At 40.3% G+C, this 23654-nt stretch overlaps 1 protein-coding gene across 3 annotated transcripts; it reads left to right on the top strand.

The window, feature by feature from the left end:
- Positions 1-187: 187 nt before the first annotated feature.
- LOC121854955 lies at positions 188-21804 on the top strand. Of its 3 annotated transcripts, none has more exons than XM_042349771.1 (3): positions 188-234; positions 6816-7126; positions 21692-21804. In XM_042349771.1, exons 1-3 carry the CDS (start codon positions 200-202, stop codon positions 21706-21708), a joined length of 363 nt encoding a protein of 120 aa, XP_042205705.1. In that variant the 5' UTR covers positions 188-199; the 3' UTR covers positions 21709-21804. The 3 variants fall into 3 exon arrangements, with proteins under 3 accessions (XP_042205705.1, XP_042205703.1, XP_042205704.1); XM_042349770.1 differs by lacking the exon at positions 21692-21804 and adding an exon at positions 3485-3607 and having other exon boundaries at positions 191-234; positions 6816-9216; XM_042349769.1 differs by lacking the exon at positions 21692-21804 and having other exon boundaries at positions 6816-9216.
- The last annotated feature ends 1850 nt before the right edge of the window (positions 21805-23654 follow it).

The following is a 23654-nucleotide window of genomic DNA, read 5'->3' as shown; positions in this document are numbered from 1 at the left end:
GTGGCTGCCGGGGACTGAACCCAGGACATATAGAGTAATTCACGTTCATATTTATCTTTATATACATTGATTTATATATATTAATTATAACATTATTTTTAATTAAGTATAAATATATATACGTTGGTTATATCCCATTATGTATTTGTTTCCTATATCTAAATATTTTACTGAGGTTTAGTGTACTGAAGCCGAGGTGATGGAGGTGACAGAGGTGAAGTCTTCCTCCTCCAGGTAAAATTGTGTTAAGTTTCCCAGAAGTAGATGATAATAGTTGATTCTAACATAAATAACTAGATAAAGGTGTAGACATTGACGGTAATAACATCAAGATTGAATAGAAATATACTGTTAGTGTTGTTCAGTAGCAGTTTGATGATGATAAGTGTAGTAATTATAACTGATTTAAGGATAATATGAGAAAGATTAAGATTCATCACTTTAATATTTAACTTGTGTAAGAGAGAGGAAAGTTATGGTCACCAGCTGCTGTAATTTATAATTTATTTCAATATTTCACTATGTCTCTTCTCTTCTTTGTTACTTTCTCATAAATCTTATTGACAAGAAATATAAACTTTGTATATTTTGTCAGTAAGGGTGTAGATAACGGCTACCACCACAAGTTGTTTGTTAATTTAGATAAACATTTTTTGTGACTTTATGACACCAAATAATAATCGAGAAGTGATTCAGTCCCGATTTATTCATGTAGGACCATTATTTGACTTCATTGCGGCTGCATTTGGGTAATTAGTCGGACCGCCTAAATTATCATGATATTAAACATAGATATGGAAACGTCAATGCATAGCTGACCTAACATATGCATAGGTTGGGTATGTTAGGTCAGGTTTTATTAGGTTCTATGCATTATCGTGTTAATTTATGTGTTAAACAACTTACCTTAATATTGAGGTTGATATGCAACAGCAATGGCGAGGAGGAATTCGTGGAAGCGTTCACCATTATAGAGTAAATAAAATAAAAATACTTAAAAACATGATACAAAGTTGTCATTTCTTTTAAAGTACTTAAAAACATGAAAACAGTTAGTACAGCAGAAATAAAGAAAATCAACAAACAACTTCTGGTGTTAGCGCTATTCTACACCTTTACCATTTTGTCCTCTAAGTTTTTATAGTGTACACTAATAACCTAACCTGGTACAGTATGGGTACAGTAATATTCTACAACAGTGATCATGGTTAATTATTAGTAGTCTAACAAAAATCACCTGTTGAAGGAAATTGTTTATTCTTGAGGTAATGAATTTCTTGTAGAGTTTTCATTAGTTGTCTGACCTGGACCACTGTCGACGGCATACTAATTAACTAATCGAACCTAATGTATTAAATATATAAAATGACATTGTGGACGTGATAAAAAAGATGCTTTGCTTTCACTGGGAATTTGGTCAATTTGTATGATAACCTCTTTAGTACTGTACTGTATTAATATTTTATTAGCTGTGGTTATTTTTCCGGTTGTCACTTAAACAGGTATTTAGACTAACACCAAAAGGAGATGATAGAATTGGATGAAACTGTGGAAACTTTAATTACCATCTATTAAACGGATAAATGGAAACGAGAATGCACAAAGCCCATTAGAACATGACCTAACTAACCTATCATAAGGTAACCTACCTAAACCTATCTAACTTACCCCAGAAAATCATTTAAAACATACCTAATGACACTAAATGTATTCTTGTTTCCATTTATCTATTTAATTGGTTGTAGTTAAAGTTTCCACAAAGTTTCATCCAATTCTATCAACTCCTTCTGGTGTTAGTCTAAAAAGAATTACCTAACTGACAACCGGACAAATATCCATAGCATATTTTATTTGGTTAACGTACGACAATTTTATTCAGCACAGAGGAACTCCCATCTGCAAGGGTTAGGTTTTTGTTAGCTTAGACTCTGAATCAGTATTTTTAATTAATGTACATAACATCAGGTAAACTGGGGCCTGGATGAAGGTTTATGTTCACAAAATTTTTTACAGTATATTAAGTTCTTGCCAATTTGTGTTACATTGTGCTTTGTAGTCAAGAACATTATCTTTTATATTTATTACTTACTATGTTAAGCTACATACTTGTAAGTTAACAAACCGTTTTCTTTAGAATTTAGCTATTAATTTTACTGTACATCTATATTATGTGCTGGAACCTTTTTCCTTTCAAGAACACTTTATATCATTCTTTTTGCCAGGTGGTCATGTTCACTCACTTCAAAACGTTTCTTGAGGAAGGGGTCTGATGAATTTCAAAATGAACGCCGTCATTCCTGTTGTCTTGGTCGGGTTGTCAAAATCCTTCATCCATCATGTCAAATTGTCTAACACAAAATTATAAAGATACTTTTTGGAGAGTGTACAGTACAGTACATCATGTGTTGTGTTGTTAGAAAGATTTACATACTTGGTGGGGGTTTTTTCTTCAGAAATATGAACTCATTACTATTTGTGTGTAGAAGCACTATACAGTGATCCCTCGGTTAACGAGTGCCTCGGTTAACGAATTACCTTCTATAAGATTCTTAACTTCGGTTAACGAGCATTCCCTCGATTAACGAATTCCTTACGAGCGCCCCTCAACATGTTTTCGCTTGCATTTGGCGGTCCACCAACTGTAGTATTAGTCCACCAATACAGTAATTGGTTCTAGGGCTTAAATTCCTTACCATTTTAGTAAATATCAAGAAGTTTGTACAATTCAATAATTTTAAAAGTTTTATATTTAATTTTTTAGTCATTTTAACAATTATTGAACATAATTGAAGTATAGGAAGCTAGTTTTTTTGCGCGCCAAACAGCCTGTCAACACACCATACAGGCGTCAGTCTCTGTATCTTTTCAGTGGAGGTAGCATCTTGCTTGAGACTCTTCAACATAAACGCTTTTTTTCTGTGTTTCCAAGGAAATTATTGGTCAATTTGAAATTTATTTTACATATTGACAATATATATAATGCAGTGCAGTGTTGATTTAAAGAAAATAATCTTGAATTACACCATGGGGTGACTTCTCTTCCATTCCAATGCCTTCTCTTCTCCCTTCTCCTCCACCCCCATTCTAATTCCCATCATCATCATCCTCATCCAGGAGCCTTCTACATACACACCTCAAAGTAAGTGTGCTTTACTACCTTTTTTATTGACTTTAGGCAATTTTCGGTGAGCTGGAACCAATTAACCAAAAACCCATTGAAACAATGGTTTCAGTTAACGAATTTTTCGGTTAACGAGCAACCTTCTGGAACGAATTGTGCTCGTTAACCGAGGGACCACTGTACGTACAGTACTATGTACTTGAATAAATACTCTGTACTGTACCATATTGTCTTGAGTTGGATATAATTCAGTCTATTAATTTATATCTATTCATTTGGTTGAATATGTGATTCATTTTGGTTTAAATATTTAGGGATGATTCAATTCTTGATTTGACTCCAAAATATTTTGTGGTTGGTAAGGCCCTCGTGAGCTGTTGAACCACTAACATGGCGTCATCATTGGGTGACACAGAGGAGCGTCTTACAGGAAGAAACAAAATACAAAAGCTTTTATTCCTCCTCTCAAGTTGACTTATTCTTGAGGTAAGAAATGTGTTGTGTACAGTATTACCAGCCTTAAATGTTTAACACTGCAGTGATGAGTCTGACCCATCCATCACTACTGAGGCTGCTGTACTGATCACCTTATTGAGTTCAGGTCAGGTCTCCATTTTGAACTGAAATCATAGGTTTTTAATATGGTTTTGGTTTTATCCTCACCACTGATCGGCTCTTTAGATGCTTGGGCGATCGGTCACTTCTTTTGTTACACACTGTTGGCAAGTACTGGGCATGAACTGGCTCCTGAATGTATCTGAACCTGCTCCAGTGTTGGTCAAGTCTTGTCTTGAAAGAGCTCACACTCAGTGCCGTCACAACACTCTCTGGCAGATTGTTCCAAGAGTTCACAACTCTCACTCCGAAAAAAGTTACCACTCACAGTTTTCTGGACCTGGGGCTTCTTCAACCTTGAGCTGTAGCCCCTTGTGGGGCGAGCGTCCGCCAGCTCCAGGTAGGGAAACTCGACTGAGTAGTGCCCCTTGAGATGCTTATATACCTCAATTAGGTCGCCCCTTGCCCGTCTGTAGTATAAGCTAGGCAAGTTCAGGCGCTACAATCTCCCAGGGTAGTTGAGGTGCCAAAGTGCAGGCACCAGTCTGGTGGCCCTCCTTTGAACATTTTCAATCAACTGACAGTCCCTAGTATATCTCGGGGACCAGACGGGGTAACAGTACTCCTGATAAGGAAGCACTTCACTCTTGAAGATCATTAAGACGGACGGGCCGTCTAGATATCTGAACGACCTTCTTATAAGACCTAATATTTTAGTTGCCTGATTTACCTTCTTTTCGCAATGACCTGAGAACTTCAGCTCATTGTCCACATACACACCTAGGTCCTTCTCACATTCATTCTCAAATAGTGCAGTTTCTTCATCCCGTTGGGACATATGATACGCCTCCTTACCGTTGGTACGCCCCAGGTGCATCCTCTTACACTTTGTGACATTGAATCTCAGTAGCCATTTCTTCGACCATTCATGGAGCCCACAGAGGTCCTTCTGCAGCTCTTCACAGTCCACTTGGTTCTTGATTTCCTGAAATAACTTGGCGTCATCGTCAAACATTTGTGTTCAACATCAGGCATGTCATTTATGAAACAAACAAACAACAGCGGGCCCAATACACTGCCCTGTGCTAACCCGCTTGTGACAGGTACAGATGATGATTTCGTGCCATTAATCACCACACACACTGCTTACAGTTATGTAGAAAGTCTTCTATCCACGCTAGGACATTTCCCCGAATTCCGTACCCTTCCAGTTTGATTTTCAGCCTTTCATGGGGTACACTGTTGAAAGCCTTGGCAAAATCTAGGTAAATACTGTCGATATTACCACCCTGTTCCAGAATATGGGTCCAAATATCCAATACCTTGAGCAATTGTGTTAAGCAGGAGCACACCGGCATAAAACCATGTTGGCAATCCTTTACAAGGCTGTTTCATAGTAGATGTTCCATCGAAGCATCTCTGATAATACTCTCAAGTACCTTACATATTATGCTGGTCAGGCTCAACGGTCTATAGTTGTTTGTGGAGTGCCGATCGCCCTTCTTGAAGATAGGACTCACATAAGCCATTTTCCAATCACTGGGGGCCTTTTGTTCCAACAGGCATTTACAGAACAGGATCTTCAGGGGCTCGGCAAGCTTGTTGCACAACTCTCTTAGCACTCTGGGATGCACCATATCAGGGCCGGGACTCTTATGGACCTTTTTAGCTTTGACATTTTATTTCTTATAATCACTTCTGTGAACACAATGTGGGTCAGTGCTGTGTCGAACCGTCTGTACTCAAACGCAGGAAGGTTAATCGCATCCTCTCTTGTGAACACCGAGGAAAAGAAGCAGCTCAATGCCTTGGCTTTATCTTGGTCAGAATCTGCATAACTACCATCCACAAGCCTCAGGTCTGATACTCTTCGCGTTTTCAATTTCGACTTTGCATAGCGGTAAAACGCCTTTGGGTTTGACTTGACCTCGCTTGCAACCAGCCTCTGGAACTTCTTTTCAGCCCTTCTACACTCTGACTTTGCTTGGTTCCTGACTCTTGCATACATACTCTTGTCCTGCTCATTGTTTGACCTAACCCACATCTTGAATTTCTGGGTTTTCTTCTTAACTTTGTCGACCGCCGCATGGTTCATGTGTAGGGGTCCCCTCGTATTCCTAGAGGCACTGGGTTTGGTCCTGGGTATATATTTTATCGATCAAATGGGTCACTTTACTAGTTATGATATTCAGCGTAGTGTCCGCCTTCTTGTGCCTTAGTGAGTCAGGCCAGTTGATACCACTCATCTCCTCCCTCATCCCGTTGTAATTTCCCTTGTAATATTTGCACCTTGGCCTGGCATTATCATGAACTAGGCAACAGTTAAATCTGAATGACAACACTACATGGTGACTGGTGCCAACTGGGGCAAGGTGTTCGTTTGGCCACCATACCCTCCTCGTTTGTTATGATGAGGCCTAGTGGCTTGGGTGTTTGCTCCCCTCTGTATTGTGCCGGGTCTTTAACATGTTGGAACATAAATTTATCTCTCGGAGTTTCTACAAAAAGAGTAGCAGGGTTATTCAAGTCATTTGGCGTGAACTCGTTTCTCCAGTCGATGTAGCCATTGTTAAAGTCCCCCATGATAAGGAGGTGGCTAGGGTTGAGCATCTCTGCATTGTCTTTTAAGGCTCTTAAGTTCCTTTGATTTAGTAACGGTAACTGTCCAGCTTAGAACAAAATCTACTTTTTCCCATAAATTACCAAACTCATTAATTTTTGGCATATGGTATATGTTTCGTTAGGATAATTAATTAAGGTCCCTGGAGTGAAACCCCAAGACTGTTGTTTTTGTTGGCAGCTGTAGAGACCTGTCATTAATCTTTCCTCACAATTGTCTAGATCATTTTATTTCACTCTTTGGAAAAATACGAATAATGGCATTTTTAGATGAACATGATGCAGGTCAGTTCATAAGTGAAGTAGATATGAACTAAACTATTTTGCAAATTGTATTAAAATATTGCTTATGGACTTATGATCTTCACAGCCAGAGTGCCCCATTATAAAGTACCCTCTGTCATTGTTTTTCTCTATTAGTCAGTGCTCCCAATGTATTTTTCCCTCCCATTTGATCATTCAGTTGTCACACATCTTGTAACCAGATTACTTCATATTCTAATTTTATTTTATTTTCCAGAATGCCAGGAGAAGAAAAACTTGCAGGGAGAACAAAATTAGTGGCCAGAGACGGTTGTGTTGTGGTTGTTGGTGATGCTAACGGAGGAACACCTAGTGATCGTGGACAGTCATTCTCAAAGCTGAAAGAATCTTCAAATGCCTTTAAACTGTCACATCATGGAGGAAGACTGAGGACGATTTTGTCATCGACCACTGCTTTACTAAGTGACCAACAGAACTCAGTAATTCTAAGCCCTAAAAGTACAGAAAATAAGACAGAAGGAACACATGAGGATAAAATGCATTTACCTGGAGATGGTTCTGACTCAGGTGAGATTCTCTTTATGGGAGTTACAAAGAAACTTTCTTTCCTTTTTAACCCAGTACAACAGCAGATCAAGAAGGCCTTGTGTAAAATACTTGGAGTTACTTGTGAAGGAAATAAATTAGAGAAGCATGTAGTACCTTGTGAGTTAGGCATTCCAAAAAAAATCAAGCCTATTGGGGAAAAGGGGGACTGTTTCTTTAGAGCCGTGTCTTATGTTGTTTCTGGAACAGAAGAAAATCAATCGATCGTACGAGCTGCTGTTGTGAGATTTATGCACACAAACCAAAAACTCGTTCAGCCAATGCTGAGACCCAACTACAATTCAGTTGAAGAATACTTAGAGCTGTCATGTATGGGTACAGATGGCACCTGGGCTACTGAGGTAGAAATATTTGCAACTGCTCTTCTCTTACACACAGATATTTTTACATTTAGATCAGAGAAATGGCTTAAATTTAGTGGTGACCAAAGAAGGCAAAACAAGGAAGCAATATATTTAGTGAACTTTAAAGATGCTCATTTTGAAGTTGTTATAAGTGTTTCTGGAAAAAATCATGATTTTATTGTAAAAGATGTCCAGAAGTTAACAAAAGAGTTAAACAGTGTACGTGAGCAGTTTGGAGAGGGAGCTTCACCTCTCCTTGAGAAGTATCTTAAAGATCAGCAAGAAAGAAACATAGAAAGTAAGACTTGTAAAAGAGACTTGGTGAAAGATAAGAGCCCTACTAAGAGGGAACATATTTGGAGGGACAAATACAAGAGAAGACATCTGGAAAGTACAATAAGAGTAGAAGAAATGAGAGAAAAACAGAGAAGGAAAACAGAGAGAGAGAGGGGAGGAGAGTGGAGGTATCACCATAAAAGTAAAAGAAAGTTGTAAAGTAGCAAAAGAGATGACAGTGAAAAGAACCAGAATACATCATTCAGTTTTAAAAGGAAGTATTATTAGTTAAGTCAGAATAAGATGAAAGTTTGTTATGTTGTGTCTTAAGGGTAATGGTTGAACCGCTGTTAGTTATAAGAGACTAAAGATGGACCAACCTGCATTAGAGTCGAACTTCCCACCATCAAAATGTTTTAATTGCTATTACCACCCCCAAGTTGGTCCAATTTCTAATAATGTTTTTCGAGAAGAATTTCTAGGCAGATATTAAGTACATGGCCTCACCTTCATATATTGTACTAACATTAATTAACAGGTAAGGTCAGTCCCTACAAGGATTTGATTGCTTATCTTGAAGATATAATGATTTATATTTTTCAGTAAAGGAAAATTGATACAGTAAACCTTTATCATTATGTAATACTGTATGTTTAATTTTACACAATTCTCATCAACAAATTTGGTTGGGTTAATGTTTAAGAAACTTATGGTTGTACACCACCTGAATACTGTACTGTACACCTTTCAGGTGGTTGGGGTAAGTAAAGCCTTCTATCTCGGTAGAGTACAATACTGTAGTACCGGGTAAAGAAAGTATTAAGTAGTTGTTGTTAACCCTTAGGCCCCGGGTGACGTTCCAGATTGTCTGCCTATTTTCCCACTAATTTTTTGTTATTTTTATTTATTTAATTTTTTCGGAAAAGTGTTTTTTTTTCTATTTATCCCCGCTGTGGGGGGGAGGGGGTGGATACTGCCAGCATCACCCTAGCCTAGCCTGGGGCTTAAGGGTTAATTGTTATGTACTGAACAGTAGGGTGTGACCGTTGCCCTCCAAAAATAAAAAAAAATGGTCCTACAATGCTGTTCAAAGTTTTAGTGTTGTGTATTTATCTAGGAACACCCCTGTAACTTTTCTTGGAGATCGGTGCATGTTTGAGCTAGCACCGTCGGCTTTACAAAATAACAAGGAATTTTATTATCTAATGAACAAATTTAGTGGAATTTCTTTTATTAGACTTATAAGATATGCTAACACCAAGCAATATTATAGATTACTACGAAATACAATAATCTCAATAATTGCAGTTCTAGGTTCAAGACCCATCTCTCTCAACTGGCGTACAATAAAAAAAAGAAATACTACTACCCCGCAATGCCTGGAGTGTTTGAGGAGCGCCAGCAGGAGATGGCTGACTTCTTCCATGAGTCTCTAGCCCAACCATTTACACGTGGCGACTACAAGGAGCTGGTAGAGCTTTGTCTGCTGCCTGTAGCTAAAGGATCCGAGCCAGTGAACTTCACGATGGTCTACCCCGGCGCACTTCATAAAGCAAGGTGGATGGCTAAACTGCTCTATACCCTCAAGATTGTTCTTTTGTCAGGCCAGATCAAAGAGCAGTTTCCCAAAGCCGAGGTTGTGACTAAAAGTCAAATCAGCAAGTTAGAACGGTTTGCTGTGTTCACAGTTGCTGTTTATGTCCCATGGTGGATTGTTTGCCCCGTTCCAGCAAGTGCGCCACTGAATGACTTGAATTTGGTCAAAACCTTGGCTGAATTTGCCCCATATGACGCCACAATAGTTGACAAAGCACGTGTGGCACTCGGTAGACACACTTGGTACCTAACTGAGGAGTTGGCCCCACTGGCTTTGTTCTCGTCCCAAGTACAAGAAAGGACAAAAGAAGAGATGACGAAGGCCCTTCTTTGCCATAAAGGCACTGAAGTTACTAAGAGAGTAGGGCTCAATCATGGGGGCTACGGAAAGCCATATCTTCCCCTGTCCCAGAAAGTGGCACTGCCCTGGTGGACCTAATTGGGCCTGACTCAAGCCGGTTCTTCACCATTTTAGGCATGCCCTATCAGTTTCTCCACAGTCCAGCCAGTGAATGGGCGGATCATGACGACTACCTGAACATGAAACGGGTTGTGGACAAGCTTCAGGTCGTCAATGAGGCTGCAGAGCGTGGTGTAAAACTTTGCCATGACTTTCTTAATGTTGCCAGGGATGAGAAGTGCTTTCAAGAAGTCCTTCAAGTAGTTGAAAATGACAGACTCCGCGTTCCTAATCAGCGCAAACGATCATCTGTTTCCGAACAGAAATCATGGTTTCTTGCTCTAGACTCTAGAGCAAGAAACCACGATTCACAAGGTATTATTTCTCTAGAGTCTAGAGAAATAATACCTTGTGAATATATGATAAAACCCCTCAATGTACCATGAGAATAAGAATGATTAACTTTTTTGTGTTAGTGATAACAGCTTTTAATTAAGACAGGCAAATGATTTGTGTTAATATCTCTTATGATGGTTGTGTAATCTCCTATATAGGCGCGTATGCTGTATAAACAAAATCGCTATTTTTCAAATTGCTGGTGCTCACTCAAATATGCATGAATCTTCAAAAAATTGCACGTGGGAATTTTTTATGTCAATATGCAACACCAAAATTTTGAACAGCATTGTAGGACAAAGTTGGGGCAACTGTCACACCCTACTGAACAGGGTTAATTGTTATGTACTGAACAGCTGGGGTCTTGAAACATGTTAACTGGATCATTTCTTACATTGGACAATAATTATTGAATATTTAAAAGATAATCTTAAAATACATTATGTTTTCATTGGATACCATAACTTAATAACCATACAAATTACAGTGTACTAGCTAAAACCTTTTAAAAGATCTTCATTTACTAACAGTAAATAATCAGTCATGGCAAACATAACTGTTGTGTGCAGAATTGAATAGTATGACAATATTTTTTACATAAACTAGTACAGTACAGTATTAGAACAGAAATATAAGCCATAATTCGTATGATCAATATCATAATTTAGAGAAAGGAATAAACTTCTCAAAAGAACACAACACACATAATCACACTGAAGTCTCTAGCAAAACTACATTGTTACCAACCAAGCAATGTACCTGAACAAAGGAAACAAGATAGACTGTAATATAATAATGTGTTTTATCTGCCCAACACTATAGTAAATGTGACTATTTAAATAAGAGATACTTTAATTATCACTGAAAGTAAATCAAATAATGAACTGTATACATAAGAACATAAGAATAGAGGGTAACTGAAGCGGGCCTATTGGCCCATACTGGGCAGTCCCATTTACACCCATCCCCTATCGCTCATATATCCATCCAACCTATGTTTCAAGCTATCCAGCTTATTCAAGTTAATGATGATATTTGGTAACTTGTTCCATTCATCCACTACTCCATTTCCAAACCTTTATTTGCCTATTTTACACCTAATTCTAAATTTGTCTAATTTAAAACCATTGTTGTGAGTTCGCTCCTGATTGGAGTTTGAGTACCTTTGTAATTTCCCCTTTGTTTAGCCCAGACTTCCATTTATACACCTCTATCATGTCTCCCCTCACTCTACGTCTCTCAAGGGAGTGCCTGGGATTAGTCGTGTCATTCTCCTCTGAATTCTTTCTAGGGATTCTATATCCTTTCTGTAATACGGTGACCAGAATTGAACTGCGTGATCCAAGTGAGGTCTCGCAAGCGCAAGATATAGTTTTAGGATGACCTCGCTAGTCTTGTAACTAACAGTCCTTTGTATGAACCTTAGTACTTTATTAGCCTTGTTTCGAGCAAATACACATTGTTTACTTGGCTTAAGATTCCTACTTATCATTACTGTACAGTACTCCTAAATCTTTCTCACATTCGGATTTCTTTTTAACGTCTTTGTTCATCTTGTTTGCATCTCCTATACTAAGTACTGTACTTTACATTTGTCCACATTGAATTTTATCTGCCATTTTTCAGACCATTGCAAAAAAAGTTTTGGATCCTGTAGTCTTGCGGAGTCCTCATCAGATTTAATTACATGCACTATTATAGTGTCATCAGCAAATTTACTTATGTTGCTCTCTACGCTGATATCTATGTCGTTTATGTACAGTGGTCCCTCGGTTAACGAGCACAATCCGTTCTAGAAGGTTGCTCGTTAACCGAAAAACTCGTTAACCGAAGCCATTGCTTCAACGGGTTTTTGGGTAATTGGTTCCAGCTCACCGAAAATTGCCTAAATTCAACAAAAAAGGTAGAAAAGTACACTTACTTTGAGGTGTGTATGTAGAAGGCTCCTGGATGATGATGATGGAAATTGGAATGGGGGTGGAGGAGAAGGGAGAAGAGAAGGCATTGGGGTGGAAGAGAAGTCACCCCATGGTGCCATTTCACCCATAAAATTTTAGTTCTCGGTGTAATTCAAGATTATTTTCTTTAAATCAACACTGCACTGCATTATATATTGTCAATATGTAAAATAAATTTCAAAATGACCAATAATTTGCTTGCAAACACAGAAAAAAGCGTTTAGTTGAAGAGTCTCAAGCAAGATGTTACCTCCACTGAAAAGACAGAGAGACTGACGCCTGTTTGGTGTGTTGACAGGCTGGATGGCGCGCATAAAACTAGTTTCCTTACCTTCAATTATGTTCAATAATTGTTAAAATGACTAAAAAATTTAATATTAAACTTTTAAAATTATTGAATAGTATAAACTTCTTGATATTTACTAAAATGGTAAGGAATATACGCCCTAGAACCTATTACTGTATTGGTGGACTAATACTACAGCTGGTGGACCGCCAAATGCAAGCGAAAACTTGTTGAGCTCGGCTCGTAAGAAACTCGTTAATCGAGGGATTGCTCGTTAACCGAAGTTAAGAATCTTATGGAAGGTAACTCGTTAACCGAAATCTCGTTAACCGAGGCGCTAGTTAACCGAGGGACCACTGTATATTATAAATAATATTGGTCCAAGTACTGAATCTTGGGGTACTCCACTAGTGATGTTACTCCAATCTCTGTTTCTTGTTCTGTAACCACGAACTAATCCATTTTGGAATATCTCCTCCAATGCCATGAGCCTCCACTTTTCTTATTAGTCTTTCGTGGGGACTCTGTCGAAGGCATTGCTAAAGTCAAGATATACCACATCATAATCATGCCCGTCATCCACTGATTCGAAAACAGCTGAAAAGAATGTTAATAGATTAGTTAGACATGAATGCCCGCTTGTGAAGCCATGATGGGAATCATTGATCAACTTGTGCTTCTCCAGGTGAAAGCAGTGTCCATTAAGATGGTTAGATGAAGCTTGTAATAACTCCTGGGTAGAGAACCTTGGAACTGATCTTATGTGTGACAGCTTCACTCTAGAGGGAACACACCTGGTGGAGGTTGCAGTCCAGATTTAGGTGTAGCGGATCATAAATAGTTTGGTTGTCTTTCAAGGCAACTCGACCCACCCAGTTAAAACACCTCTGAAGTGAACCCATACATGTACTGAACTTGAGAACATTACATGAAGTAGTGCAGTATTATGTACAAGCATGTGCACTCTAATATTATGTACACAAATTTGAACCCCAGTACAATATTATGTATAAATATGCACCCCAGTATTATGTACAAATGTGTACACCCTCAGGTTATAAATAAAAACTTATTCTATCAAATAAGTTAAAGTACAGTACTGTATATATATATACACGTATGTCCCCTTGACCTAAGGTAATTAATGCCAGTCTCCTTAAACTGATACACTGGTTGGATTGTTTTTAGGTTGACCCCCCAAAACTTCCTACCTTGAAGTGTGATGTTGACCTCACATGGACCTACGAATGTTTAAAATGTCTGTATAGGTCATCCTGAGACTCACCTTACTGATGGTTAAACAGGTAAAGGCAGAGCTGGTCACAGTTTACCAAGTTGAATGACGAGGATGAAAAATTGTAAAATTCAGAGACATATTTGAAGGAAGAGAAGACCAAAGGGAAATTGGGTCCCGCATTAGTAGTGTGAGAGATGGCCACCCAGGAAGCACTACCTACTTACTGACTTATGGCCAGGTGTGTATTGATTCTGGCCAGGTGTGTGTGTGTGTTGATGCTGGCCAGTGTCTATTGATGCTGGCCAGGTGTGTGTTGATGCTGGCCAGGTGTGTGTTGATGCTGGCCAGTGTCTATTGATGCTGGCCAGGTGTGTGTTGATGCTGGCCAGGTGTGTGTTGATGCTGGCCAGGTGTGTGTTGATGCTGGCCAGGTGTGTGTTGAGGCTGACCAGGTGTGTGCTGATGCCTGTGAGGTGTGTGTTGATGCCGGTCAGATGTGTTGATGCTGGCCAGGCGTGTGTGTATGCTGGCCAGGCGTGTGTGGATGCTGGCCAGGTGTCTATTGATGCTGGCCATTGTGTGTGTGTGTGTGTTGGTAAGTTAAGACTATTATTGGAGAGAAAAACAACAATACAGGGAAAACACACTCTCTCTCTCTCTCTCTCTCTCTCTTTATTTATTTATTTATTTATTTATTTATTTATAGTTACACTCATAGCACCTATGCACAGAAATCAGGGCCAGATTCAGGAGTGGGCAGCTGCCCAGGGGCCTCTACAATCTGGGGGGGCCTCCACATATTACAATATTTTATTTATTTGTTTATTCATTTGGATTATTTTTATTTTCATTCTTTAAAATTCATGTTTATCTATTCCATCACGTAAAACTATGTTCAACTATTTATAGTTGAGTTAATACTTATTCTGAATCTATCTGACCTTGGACTTAAAGAAGCCTATACATGCATTCTTGGACAGAACCATTATTTGAGTAGAGGTTTATCTGATTAATAATGCAAAGAATCATCTCTCTGTAATAACTAATAGTAGTAGCGGTAGTAGCTATATCAGGGCTGGTCGACTTGAAGCCACATGAATGACTCCACTCATGTCTCACTTTTGTGTGTGTGTGTTGGGAATTTGTACACTATCAATAAATATACAGTTAATTAAAAATTTATCAATGTTCTAATTTCCTCAATATAACTGCATATGGCTTCAAAAATCTCCAGAGAAGTGTTTAGGCTTGCTTCACTCGCCACCCCGCCCACTTGGGTAGTTATAATGAGGGGGGCCTCCACAAAGAGGCTGCCCCCGAGCCTCCACAGGTCTAAATCCGGCACTGCACACAACATATATACAGTAAATAACACATAAACATATACATAAATAATTAATACATAAACATATACATACATAACAAACATAGAACATAAACACACGATACCGAGTAACATAAAGAGCTGCCATCAGGTTAACACTGGGGTGGAAAACGGCCAGAAAGTAAAGATGATGACTGGTGATGATCATGGCACACACATATACCGTACATACATAGAACATTTACTGTATACATTACATAAATACATATATAAATAAATCGACATATCAGAGAGACAGGATGACTAAACAAGTAATAAAGATTAATGAACGTTAAATGATGATATATTTGATATTTGCTTCCTTCTACACTCCCTCCAACAGTGTCCACCCTCCACCCCAACAGTGCCCTCCCTCCAACAGTGCCCCCTCCACCCCAACAGTGCCCTCCCTCCAACAGTGTCCACCCTCCACCCCAACAGTGCCCTCCCTCCAACAGTGCCCTCCCTCCAACAGTGTCCACCTTCCAACAGTGCCCTCCATCCACCCCCCCCAGCAGTGCCCTCCATCCACCCCAACAGTGTCCACCCTCCAACAGTGCCCTCCCTCCACCCCAACAGTGCCTTCCCTCCACCCCCAACAGTGCCCTCCCTCCACCCCAACAGTGCCCTCCCTCCAACAGTATCCACCCTCCAACAGTGCCCTCCTCCACCCCCAACAGTGCCCTCTCCCTCCACCCCCAACAGTGCCCTCCCTCCACCCCCCAACAGTGCCTCCTCCACCCAGACTCTGATTAACACAGTAATGCTTGTGCTGGAGTGATGGTGGATAATGTTGGAGTGGTGGTGGTGCAGTGTTGGAGAAGTGTGGAGGTGGTGCAGTGTTGGAGAGGTGACTGTGCAGTGTTGGAGGTGGTGTGCAGTGCTGGAGAGGTGGTGGTGCAGTGGGAGGTGGCTGTGCAGTGTTGGAGGTGCTGTGCAGTGTTGGAGAGGTGGCTGTGCAGTGTTGGAGAGGTAGCTGTGCAGTGTTGGAGGTGGCTGGTGCAGTGTTGAGAGGTGGTGGTGCAGTGCTGGAGAGGTGGTGGGTGCAGTGTTGGAGGTGGCGCAGTGTTGGAGGTGGTGGTGCAATGCTGGGGAGGTGGTGGTGCAATGTTGGAGAGGTGGTGGTGCAGTGTTGGAGAGGTGGCGGTGCAGTGTTGGAGAGGGGGCGGTGCAGGTGGGGTGCAGTGTTGGAGGTGGTGGTGCAGTGTTGGAGAGGTGGTGGTGCAGTGTTGGAGGGTGGTGGTGCAATGCTGGAGGTGGCGGTGCAGTGTTGGAGAGGTGGTGATGCAATGCTGGAGGTGGCGGTGCAGTGTTGGAGAGGTGGTGGTGCAGTGTTGGAGAGGTGGTGGTGCAATGCTGGAGAGGTGGCGGTGCAGTGTTGGAGAGGTGGTGGTGGTGAAGTGGTGGTTCAGTGATGGAGAGGTGGCGGTGCAGTGTTGGAGAGGTGGTGGCGGTGAAGTGGTGGTTCAGTGATGAGAGGTGGCGGCAGAGATCTCCCTCGGTAGCAGTGAGAGGAGACTAAGGTAAAATGTGAAGTATTTCCGGCATTTGAGCAAATATCTGATAAAGCAAATGGTATTCAGGCAAAGTGTGGTAGTGATGCTGTGTTAACTTTATAAGTGTGGTAGTGATGCTGTGTTAACTTTATAAGTGTGGTAGTGATGCTGTGTTAACTTTATAAGTGTGGTAGTGATGCTGTGTTAACTTTATAAGTGTGGTAGTGATGCTGTGTTAATAAGTGTGGTAGTGATGCTGTGTTAACTTTATAAGTGTGGTAGTGATGCTGTGTTAACTTTATGAGTGTGGTAGTGATGCTGTGTTAACTTTATAAGTGTGGTAGTGATGCTGTGTTAACTTTATAAGTGTGGTAGTGATGCTGTGTTAACTTTATAAGTGTGGTAGTGATGCTGTGTTAACTTTATGAGCGTGGTAGTGATGCTGTGTTAACTTTATAAGTGTGGAAGTGATGCTGTGTTAACTTTATGAGCGTGGTAGTGATGCTGTGTTAACTTTATAAGTGTGGAAGTGATGCTGTGTTAACTTTATAAGTGTGGTAGTGATGCTGTGTTAACTTTATAAGTGTGGTAGTGATGCTGTGTTAACTTTATAAGTGTGGTAGTGATGCTGTGTTAACTTTATAAGTGTGGTAGTGATGCTGTTATCTTTATAAGTGTGGTAGTGATGCTGTGTTAAATATAAGTGTGGTAGTGATGCTGTGTTAACTTTATAAGTGTGGTAGTGATGCTGTGTTAGCTTTATAAGTGTGGTAGTGATGCTGTGTTAGCTTTATAAGTGTGGTAGTGATGCTGTGTTAACTTTATAAGTGTGGTAGTGATGCTGTGTTAACTTATAAGTGTGGTAGTGATGCTGTGTTAACTTTATAAGTGTGGTAGTGATGCTGTGTTAACTTCACCATAGGCCATCAACACCACCATCACACTACTACCATCACCACACACTGAGAAGCGATAAACTGTCTCAACGTAAAGAAACTTCCATTTATCAACGTTCAGTACAATATGGTGACCAGTTAGCAACGTACACAAGAAAGAACGAATCCCCCGGAGAGTTGATTAAAATGGGATCTTACAACTGGAGGGAGTGGCTCCTCGTCTTGTTTGTAGGAGTAATGGATGTATTTAATGAAGGAGGCCCGAGGGATTACCGAGACATGATGGCGACTGTTTACATAACGAAGGGAGGGAGGGGTGTGATGAGAAGGGATAATTAATCAAAATCAAAATATTAATTAAATAACCTGAAGATAAACCTCCTTACCTTATTTCACCTAAAGATTAACCACCCTAATGCTACCTGGAGGGAGTTAGGTTAGGTAGGTTGCCGTTAGGGTGATAATCTTCATGTGAAATAATTAAGGGTGCTTTGTCTTCAGGAAATACAGTAAATGGTTATTAATTCAAGCAAAACATAGTTTGAATAAATCCGTAATGGTGAATAATGGTTAAATTAATAAAAACAAAGGAAAAGGTAAAAAATAATAAAATAAAGGGATGAAACATTATTAAAACGAACTGTTGTCCCATGAACGCCAAGCTGTTGGCATATACCTGTTGGGACATGCCAAAGTGATAAGTTGCAGCAACTGTTGTTGCAAGTACCAGAGAATTTGAAGAAAAGGGTAACTATAGCGCAGGAGGTGGGCGCCTCGAACTAGTTAACTACGTTACAGATAAGGGCAAATGGTTTGCCAGTGGAAGGTTTGCCCTCCCAATGCGTGTGTGGCTCTTCCTATGACGTCGATGACGTCGTTCACGCCATGGTGTGCATGAGGCATGATGAAGTAAGGGATCTCACAGCAAATATGTTGAAGGAAATCTGCCCTGATGTCATGGTAAAACCGACCCTCCTTCCAGTGAACAGTGTGATCTTCCAACATAGGACTTCAAACAACGAAGTCCGTGTTGACGTCAGTGCTTGAGGATTCTGGATGCGGGGACAGCGAGCCTTCTTCGACATCAGAATCTTTTATCCCCTGGCCGCATGTTACCGTAACTTAGCTCTCGATGCTGCACACAGGAGGAACGAGAACGACAAGATAAGGGCATACGGGGAGAGAATTCAGAACGTTGATCAAGGCAGCTTCACTCCTCTGGTGGGATGGGACCAAGTGCAAGATGCTTCTACACCAGACTCGCCGAGGTGATCTCCGAACAGAAGCAGCAGCCCTGAAGTTATGTTACAGCCTGGATGAAATGTCGACTGTCCTTCGCTCTCCTTCGGTCGGCTTTGCTCTGCCTCAGGTGAACGAGAGCTTCGGCCCCAAAGCCGACAACAGCTGCAGATATTGACTATGAGGCAACAGTCACTGAAACAACGTAGTTTTTTCAGGCTGAAGTTTACCAAGCTAATGCATCTCAAGTTGACATTTTTAATTAAGTTGAGAGGAAGTATTTTATGAATCCCATATCCCAAGACCGTCTGGCTTTATAACTTGTGTTTTTCGTTCACCTGATGATTAACAACCCTAACCTAACTTAACCTATCCTAACCCCCCAGGTAGCGTTAGAGGTGTTTAATCATCAGGTGAAATAAATTAAGGGGCCAATCTTCAGATGATCCAAAATTACTTATGACAATTTAAATATTTAGAGACTGAAGGCAACTCTGCACCTAGTAATCACTCTCCTACGTATTCTCAACTCTCCCCCACCACCTCTCTCCTCAACTCTCAGCCATCTCTCCTCTCTTCCTCAGCCCTTTCCTCTCAAGTCCCAGCCCTCCTCACCATCAGTCCCTTCCACTTGCCAAGCCCCAGCCCCCTCACCTCAGCCCCCGGTGGTGTGGTGGCGTGCTCATCTGGACCACTAAACGAGGAAGTTCCAACAACAATACCATTATTGTTCGGTGTGCCAGCCTCGTGAGAGTGTCTCGTAATTACACCAGTTCAAGCGTCAACATCTCGCCCGCTCACACACAACACACATACGTTTTATGTCTAATAATATCTGGTGGATAGATAGGTAGAAGGAAGAATGGATAGTTAGGTAGATAAATGGAAATATATATAAAGATAGCTACATAGATACATAGGTATTTATTCGGTAAAATCGTCATACATGTTAACAACTGGTTCAGCGTGTATATAAACAACGCAGGTATACACTTCAGTATTTATATCAACAGCGCGGTCTACAATTCAGCTCAACATATATACTGACAAGGAAGGTATACAGGAACAGAATAATGTCTGATATACTTATTACAATTACATATTATGAACCGCTTCTGGATTTGACACTCTAATTGTTGAATGGGGCTTGCTTGTTAATTCATCAGATGAAATAAGCTGGAGGGGCTAATCCTCAGGTGATCCATCCAAGACCTCTTGAACGATATGTATTACACAGCATAGCACAGCACAGTACACCTATGAGCGTTGCTACGGATAACATACGAGGCTGTTCTGCGCTCACACTCCGGAACTCAAAGGCAATATATAAAATGGACAGAGGAGGAAGAAGAAAAGTTGAGAGGCTAGAGTGAGAGGAGATCGGAAATTAAAGTAAATAGAGGAATGGAAAGGAGGTGGGGTAATGAATGTGAGGATGAAGCTAGGGAATGACAAGAAAAAAGTAGGGAATGATGAAGGGAGGTGAGAGACAGGCAGTGGGACGAGAGAGAGAAAACAATATTAAACCACATACAGTAATATTGAAAGTGATGGCGTTGCCTGGCGGCTGCCACAAACAATTCAATAGTGAGAATAACACCCACGGTGGTGTTGGTATCTAGGACCAAGTTATAACTTATTGGCTGAGGCTGTTGATATTGAGTGATAAGCTATTAGATGATGACATTACCGTCGAGAGTTGTAGGTTATTGGCGCATATTGCATCTATCTAAAGGTAGGTTATTGGCTGAAGCTGTTGTGTTGGGCGATGGCTGTTGCATGAGGCTGTGGGAAGATTTATAATTCCAGACCTTCGTTATCATGAAAGAACGACTGTGTTAACAAAGGAAAATATTACATTGTGGTTATAATACGAACCTTTGTCAACGGTCATCGCTGTGGTGAGTAGGCTGCCACTGGTCTGGTGAGGTGACGCGTTCCTGTGGTGCGAGATCCATGTCCATATGATGCCAAATTATAGCTTAAGGTTATTATTTTAACAATAATATCTGACTCCTAATTTAAGTTTGATTTACATTTTATATATATCATAGTCATTATTAGAAGCAATTGGAAAGAAATCAATTATTTGTGTGCCAAACATGTACTTAATTATTTTTAAACAGTGGCTGCAAACTAGCAGGGGCTGTCTGCAGCCACAGTTTGTCTATTCGCTGTCAATGGAAAAACATGTAGGCTTTGAAGTGTTTCGCTTGATGTATACAATTACTTTAAAAAATTCTCTCTGAGACTTACATAGAGCTCTTACAGGTTCTATAATATTGAGTAACTGGGATTTTTTCTTCAGTACTGTACTTGTATACCATTAACGAGTCAGAACCTACCACCCACCCTACACCCACACATAATAGCCTAACATACACCTACACCAACAAACACTACACCACTGTTAACAGCGACACTGGGTTTGACAATCAAGCTGAAATTGGACGAGACTCAACTTTTCTTTCACAGTACAGTCAATTACACGACAATAGACACCATGGCCGGGGACCTCATCTATCACTACAGTAAAGTGCTAATTTCGGCTGCAAGAGAGACTGTACCTAACTTACCTGAAGTGTCCTTTTATATAAATTCTGGTCTTATACATATAGTTTAATGATCAGGCTAATTCCCACACTATTTTATGTTCATATGAAACTGTAGTGAAAAGGGATGATAAAATAATGAAAACCGACAAGTATAACATTTCTTCTCATCGTCTCGCATTTCTTCCAAGTTTTTCGGTGTGAAGATAGAAGCGACATGTTATTAATATGATTCTCCAGTTCTTTATTAGGTAGTACATAGATCATAACATGTTGGATCGTATAGCGAGGCTGTCCTGTTAACTACAGAGTTAATCATTGATAGCAATAATAACACTAGGCTACTGGATGGTTCTTATGTTGCTTGTACAGTATGTAGGATGATTGTTTTGTACCTGTAAATGTTGTTCACACAGTTAAGCCCATTTATCTAACTGCTGCGTCTATTTCTTATCAAATGTCTTTTCTTCCATTCAACCTCAACCAGATCTGTCATCAAGTTGAACCTCTCCACCTCCAAGTCTCAAGTTGTTCCTTCCTCAGCCACGTCTCCTCGTCTTCCGCTTGGAGATAGACTTAGGTGAGTGCCTGTCAGCCTAAAGGATCGCTAGAATACGATATCCTCAACCCGACCTGACTAATGGTGTCAGGAGGGGAGATATCATCCCCCTCTCCTTGTGACATTCACTGCCACCGTTGCCACGCGCGCGTTACGTGTGATAGTTACGCACTCACCCTCTGTGAACTTAATTAACGCTTGCATTACATACCCTAATATTTCACTGGACTTTAATGCACTCATCTCAACGATAAAGGTAACCAACTTATGCATTGAACACCGGCTGTCCTCATTTTGTACTTCCCTCAACGTTGACACTGAGCTGTTCATCACCTGTTAGACTGAGCACCACTCGTGTCACCTACACTGACTATTTCTCAGCGTTCATGGTTACAGGGCGTTGCGTGTCACATCAGTCATCATCTCATGTCTTGCCACATCATTTACCTCGCCCACCGCCATAGCCTACACGTGTGATATTAAATTATTGAAGTATTACGACGGCTTGACATGTTTTGATACCGTCCAACGAATTACCCAAAAGTACCCAAAAGTATATTAAATCAGGGTAAAATCTTAACGAATATATGTTTTACAACAATAAAACCTGATTAATAATGTTTTCATTGAAATGTAGTTAAAATAATGAAATAATAAACAGCGAAAAACGCTAAATTCCAAAGAGTCACCAATCCAAAATTACCGATGTTTCTGTTACTTCAATTCAATTCCAATAGTTTATTCCTTGATAGAGGAAGCGGGATCCTAGTGCTGTCACTAGGTACCCCTGTACAATGACACCAGAAGCATCTGGCAAGTGTGACAAGTATATACAGTATAAATATTATAAAGGGGCTTACTAAAGCCTAAGGAAGGAAGGATATTCCTTTAACACATAATCAATGTTATTTACTAAATATCTGGCCAGTATGGGGAGGATCATCGTGTCTCCGTCAGGGGGTCGTGGAGTGGTGGTCCAGCAGACGTCTTTGGAGTATTTAACATAGCCATAGGATTTACTTTTCGTTAAGTTAGCGAAGTGCATCACGATGGATCTGAGTTATCTCTCTTGTTCACGAACTCTTTGGAATTTAGCGTTTGCCAATACTGAAAGTTTTTCGCTGTTTATTATTTCACCTTACAAATTATTTTTACAAAATTACACTAAAAATATTATTAAACATGTTTTGTGTATGTATAACAGATATTCGTTAAGATTTTACCCTTATTTGCTATACTTTTGGGCACTTTTGGGTACTTTTGGGTAATTCGTGGCTCCCGTTTTGATATTTTAGGAAGCGTAACAAAAATGTATTACTGTCATGTTTGTAACCGGGAGACATTATTTTGTACGGTAAAAGAAATGAATTGAATGTGTCCGTCTCTTCAGCTTGTCAAGAAAAAACATAGCAATTAGGGTAATCCACAAAGGCTCTACACTAATACTTTTGCCTGAAAGAATCATATGTTCTAGTTTACACTGATAACCTTGCTACTGAAGCTCAGATGTTGTCTCATTTACTGGCGCAGAGAGATATAGTGAGAGGGAAAGAGCTATCTATATTTTGTGTATGGTTAATGATGGAGAATATTGTGAGTGCGCTTAATGATGGAGATATGTGTGTGTGTGTTGAAGATATTACCTATGGAAGTCAAAATACCACTAATACTCGTCACATCTTCTCAACCTATTGATGACAGCTGGAGGATCAAAGGCGGAGATGATGATTTAGTAATTACCAAGAGATCGAGAGTCATTAAGTGGCTCCAACGGGCGAGGAGGAGTTAACGAAGTGTGTGATAGTAAAGATGACAGTTGGTTAGGTTGACTTTAGGTTAGGTTAGCACTAGGTTAAGGTCAGTTGGTATCGCTGCTGATAGTCTTCTCGCC

Source organism: Homarus americanus, unplaced genomic scaffold, assembly GCF_018991925.1.
Source record: "Homarus americanus isolate GMGI-L3 unplaced genomic scaffold, GMGI_Hamer_2.0 scaffold23110, whole genome shotgun sequence".
Taxonomy (NCBI): Eukaryota; Metazoa; Arthropoda; class Malacostraca; order Decapoda; family Nephropidae; genus Homarus; species Homarus americanus.
This window is presented reverse-complemented; position numbering and strand designations above follow the sequence as displayed.

What these genes read in the sequence shown, in the direction of transcription:
- LOC121854955 (XM_042349769.1), top strand. Translation starts at nt 200, where the DNA reads ATGGAGGTGACAGAGGTGAAGTCTTCCTCCTCCAG. An exon ending in GTGAAGTCTTCCTCCTCCAG is followed by an intron (nt 235 to 6,815) that starts GTAAAATTGTGT and finishes TTTATTTTCCAG; the next exon opens with AATGCCAGGAGAAGAAAAAC.